The sequence below is a fragment of the Corvus brachyrhynchos genome, unplaced genomic scaffold (genome assembly GCF_000691975.1).
Source record: "Corvus brachyrhynchos isolate BGI_N302 unplaced genomic scaffold, ASM69197v1 scaffold941, whole genome shotgun sequence".
Classification (NCBI taxonomy): Eukaryota; Metazoa; Chordata; class Aves; order Passeriformes; family Corvidae; genus Corvus; species Corvus brachyrhynchos.
The window spans coordinates 785-6,403 of NW_008236000.1; the positions used below are offsets into that span (position 1 = coordinate 785).

General features: G+C 44.9%; 1 protein-coding gene across 1 annotated transcript; it reads left to right on the forward strand.

Annotated features, from left to right (window-relative positions):
- Nucleotides 1–470: 470 nt before the first annotated feature.
- LOC108445895 (endogenous retrovirus group K member 18 Pol protein-like) lies at nt 471–4,682 on the forward strand (the record flags this gene model as incomplete). The annotated part of the gene is made up of 2 exons (XM_017730910.1): nt 471–1,053; nt 2,475–4,682. Coding segments are annotated over exons 1-2 (2,791 nt in total), but the record flags the coding sequence as incomplete, so codon positions are not given.
- Nucleotides 4,683–5,619: the final 937 nt, after the last annotated feature.

Consider the following 5,619-nt stretch of genomic DNA (forward strand, 5'->3'; position numbering starts at 1 on the left):
GTCCTAACAGCTCCGCGTTCAGACATAAATAGGGCTGCAGACAAAGCAACTTGGACTTCTGGACTCAGGTTTAAGGTAACCTGTGATAAAGCACACCATTTCAACAACAACAAACAGACTGTAATACCCATTTCATTCCAGAATGTGGACCACATGCCAGAATTTACATACCTTTTTGTTATTGGGGACACTCAGGAAACACCTGCTGGGATAGAGGTTACGCCCACACTCATGAAAATGGATCAGAACGGGTGTTCTAACCTAATGGTACAATGTATATATCCACCGTACTTTATGCCTAAAGGTAGTAATTTATGCCAAAGGGTCAAGTCATTGCACAGGCCTTTCCACTGCCCAAATACCTGCCCACAGATGGTCATATCCCAGCCATCTGTTGGACTGAGGTTTTGGGAAACGACAAACCTTTAATAGAATGTAAGCTCAGTCACAAATCACATAAAATCAGTATCATGGGAATGTTAGACACAGGTGCTGATGTGTCTGTCATTCCATTTGATAAGTGGCCTACGCAATGGGAATTGCAATCTCAGGGCATCATACAAGGGATTGGAGGTACCCAAATTGCAAAGCAGTCCAAACACACCATCCAAATTGAAGGTCCTGAAGGACAAATAGCGACACTTCGTCCGTATGTCCTAGACACCAAATTCACCCTGTGGGGAAGGGATGCCATGTCTCAGTGGGGAACAAAAATTGATATCACGCCTAGACATCAAAATTTTCCCTTGCAGGCCACTGAAGCAGAGTGCCATCCACATAAATTAAATTGGAAAACAGATGAACCCGTGTGGGTTAACCAGTGGTCGTTAAAAAAAGAAAACTTAGAGGCACTCAAAACATTAGTGGCTGAACAATTGGCTAAAGGAAATATAGTTCCAACTAACAGCCCATGGAACACACCCGTGTTTGTAATACAAAAACCGGGAAAGAACAAATATAGGCTACTCCAAGATCTTAGAGAAGTTAATAAGGTTATTGAAGACATGGGACCCCTTCAACCAGGTATGCCAGCACCTTCAATGCTCCCACAACATTGGCATTTAGCTGTTCTTGACATCAAAGATTGCTTCTTTCATATTCCACTCCACCCTGCAGATGCCCCCCGATTTGCATTTTCTGTACCATCTCTTAATCGTGAAACTCCCATGGAACGTTATCATTGGCTTGTGCTTCCCCAAGGTATGAAAAATTCCCCAACTCTCTGCCAAGAGTATATTGCTAAAATTCTATCTCCCATCCGTGCCAAAGCAGAGAAAGCCATCATCCTGCATTACATGGATGATGTGCTGGTGTGTGCTCCCAATAATCAGTATCTCGAGCAGACACTTAACATGGTGGTTGAGGCCCTAGAGGCCAAGGGCTTTGAATTACAACCTGAAAAAATGCAGAGAACAAGCCCTTGGAAATACCTCGGACTCAAAATCACAGAAACCTCTATCACCCCAACACCTGTCACCATTAATAATAACCCAAAAACATTAGAGGAAGTGCAACAGATCTGTGGGACACTGAAGTATTTAAGGTCCTGGTTAGGACTCACCACAGAGGATGTAGCTCCTATTGCAAACCTAGTAAAAGGGGAAGGCGGTCCAGCATCCCCTAGATCCCTGACAGAAGAGGCAAGGCAGTCTCTCAAAAAGGTGCAAGAGCTCATTTCCACCAGACAAGCACACAGGTATCAGCCCTCCCTACCCTTTAAGCTTGTCATTCTAGGGAAGGTACCACGCTTTCATGGCCTCATATTTCAGTGGGACAAAGAGCAGAAGGAACCCCTCATCATAATTGAATGGGTATTCCTTCCACTCCAACCTCCTAAAACCATCACACAGCCACAAGAACTAATGGCAAAAATTATCATGAAGGGTAGAGCAAGGCTCCGCACCCTGGCAGGATGTGACTTTGCATGCATCTATTTACCTGTAACAACTGACGCATTAGATCACCTGCTCCAAAATAATATAAATTTACAATTTGCATTAGATAGTTACTCAGGCCAAATCTCAAATCATTACCCAAAACATGACATGTTTAATCTGCCATTCTTTTTCATCCCTCGAGAGATTCAAAGTAGAAAACCCCTCGATGCGATTACCGTTTTTACTGATGCCTCAGGAAAAAGTAAAAAGTCTGTGGTCACATGGAAAAATCCAAAGACGCAAAAGTGGGAATCTGACATCAAGGTAATCCAGGGATCACCACAAGTAGCTGAATTAGCAGCTGTTGTTAGAGCATTTGAGAGATTCAAAGAACCCTTTAATTTGGTCACAGACTCAGCATATGTAGCTGGAGTAACTGTTAGAGCTGAGCATGCTCTCCTAAAAGAAATCTCAAACAAGAAAATTTATGATTTACTCTCAAAATTAATTTATCTGGTTTCCCACAGAGAGCATCCCTATTTTGTCATGCATGTGAGGTCACATACAAACCTGCCAGGATTTATTGCGGAGGACAACATTGGCATTTAGCTGTTCTTGACATCAAAGATTGCTTCTTTCATATTCCACTCCACCCTGCAGATGCCCCCCGATTTGCATTTTCTGTACCATCTCTTAATCGTGAAACTCCCATGGAACGTTATCATTGGCTTGTGCTTCCCCAAGGTATGAAAAATTCCCCAACTCTCTGCCAAGAGTATATTGCTAAAATTCTATCTCCCATCCGTGCCAAAGCAGAGAAAGCCATCATCCTGCATTACATGGATGATGTGCTGGTGTGTGCTCCCAATAATCAGTATCTCGAGCAGACACTTAACATGGTGGTTGAGGCCCTAGAGGCCAAGGGCTTTGAATTACAACCTGAAAAAATGCAGAGAACAAGCCCTTGGAAATACCTCGGACTCAAAATCACAGAAACCTCTATCACCCCAACACCTGTCACCATTAATAATAACCCAAAAACATTAGAGGAAGTGCAACAGATCTGTGGGACACTGAAGTATTTAAGGTCCTGGTTAGGACTCACCACAGAGGATGTAGCTCCTATTGCAAACCTAGTAAAAGGGGAAGGCGGTCCAGCATCCCCTAGATCCCTGACAGAAGAGGCAAGGCAGTCTCTCAAAAAGGTGCAAGAGCTCATTTCCACCAGACAAGCACACAGGTATCAGCCCTCCCTACCCTTTAAGCTTGTCATTCTAGGGAAGGTACCACGCTTTCATGGCCTCATATTTCAGTGGGACAAAGAGCAGAAGGAACCCCTCATCATAATTGAATGGGTATTCCTTCCACTCCAACCTCCTAAAACCATCACACAGCCACAAGAACTAATGGCAAAAATTATCATGAAGGGTAGAGCAAGGCTCCGCACCCTGGCAGGATGTGACTTTGCATGCATCTATTTACCTGTAACAACTGACGCATTAGATCACCTGCTCCAAAATAATATAAATTTACAATTTGCATTAGATAGTTACTCAGGCCAAATCTCAAATCATTACCCAAAACATGACATGTTTAATCTGCCATTCTTTTTCATCCCTCGAGAGATTCAAAGTAGAAAACCCCTCGATGCGATTACCGTTTTTACTGATGCCTCAGGAAAAAGTAAAAAGTCTGTGGTCACATGGAAAAATCCAAAGACGCAAAAGTGGGAATCTGACATCAGGGTAATCCAGGGATCACCACAAGTAGCTGAATTAGCAGCTGTTGTTAGAGCATTTGAGAGGTTCAAAGAACCCTTTAATTTGGTTACAGACTCAGCATATGTAGCTGGAGTAACTGTTAGAGCTGAGCATGCTCTCCTAAAAGAAATCTCAAACAAGAAAATTTATGATTTACTCTCAAAATTAATTTATCTGGTTTCCCACAGAGAGCATCCCTATTTTGTCATGCATGTGAGGTCACATACAAACCTGCCAGGATTTATTGCGGAGGGTAATCGCAGAGCTGATGCTCTGGCTATGCCAGCAGACATAGTTCTATCAGCCGACTTACCCAAGCTCCCCCAAGTTTTTGAACAAGCAAAATTGAGCCATGCCATGTACCATCAAAATATTCCTGCTCTTATCCGCATGTTCCATCTGTCGCGGACACAGGCAAAAGCAATAGTGGCAACATGTCCCAACTGCCAGAAGCTACAGCTTCCATCACTGGGCATGGGGGTCAATCCCAGAGGCATTAATAGCGGTGAAGTGTGGCAAATGGACGTCACACATTTCCCTGAATTTGGGAGATTAAAATACGTTCATGTTTCTATTGATACCTTCTCTGGTGCTATGTATGCCTCCGCACATGCAGGTGAAAAGGCTAAGGATGTTGAAAAACATCTTGTCCAAGCTTTTGCTGTGCTCGGTATACCTGAGGAGATAAAAACTGATAATGGACCTGCCTACACCTCCCAGGAGTTTAAAAACTTTCGTCAGCAGTGGGGATTTCGACATGTTACAGGTATTCCTCACTCCCCAACTGGACAAGGCATTGTTGAACGTGCCCATCAAACCCTCAAGCGAATGCTGCTACAACAATCAGGGACCACCAAACTCAACTCACCTGTCCTCAGACTCAGCAAAGCACTGTTTACCATAAACTTCCTCAATGACACCTTTGAGGATCCAAACCCTCCCATCTATCGTCATTTCCAGAACACCAGGAGACAGAAACTGCAGGAAAATCCAGAAGTCCTGATCCAGGACCCAGAGACAAACACTCCAAGGACCATACAAACTTGTAGGTTGGGGACATGGGTATGCCAGTGTATCTACCCCTCAAGGACTGAGGTGGATCCCAGGGAAATGGGTAAAACCTTATGTCACTTCCTCAAAAGTTAAGGAGGTTAAAACTTCCTGGAGCAGACGCCGTAAAAAGGATCCTGATTTTGTACCCCCATGCAAACCCCCTACTGCAGATTTTGATGTTAATCCCTTAAGTTGCACTGTTTTGCACTCATGTTTTGCACTGTTGTTTTGTTACTGTTCTATGCACTTTTAAGTTACTAAGAGTTACAACCCAGCTTTAAAGAAAAGAAAATAGGGAATTGTTGCTGCCTGTTCTGAGCTTCCCCTCCCCCTCCCAAAGACACTTGCTCCTGCCATGTGCTCTGAGCTCCTTTGGTCTAAGCACGGGCAAAACCAAATGTAACTCGAACTCTTTAGCAGTGTCTGATTGGCCGGTCACCCCAGGTCTGCCCCCAGTCCTCCCCTTCACCCTTCACTAAATAAAAGAGACGATTGAGGGAGGTCCCACCCTCTCTTGGCTCAGCTACCTTCCTGTGAACATCTCTTGTTTGTTTCTTTTGAAAGCTTCTAACTGCGGTAAATTGAGCGAGCAGAGAGCTATATTTCTCCCTCTTTGCTTCTGCTGACGGTATTTGCTTTGAAGCTGATACAGGTACCGATTTTAGAGCTACTAAAGTGCTAGATCGCCCATGCTACCTCTCTAGGCTGCTCGAGGCTTTCTAAGTGTATTGGCAAAGGGAAGCGTGCCTCACGGACCGTGCGACCCAGGCCATGTGGACCGAGTGCTCTGCCAGCAGCAGCGAGGCAGTTCCCGCGCGCGGACAGAGCCATGCGAGCTGCAGTGTTGGCGATGGAGCAAGGCAAGGCCGGAGCCTGCCCTGCCCCGCGCAGCGCCTGGTGGAGAGAGCCCTGTGAACGCCCGACCCAGC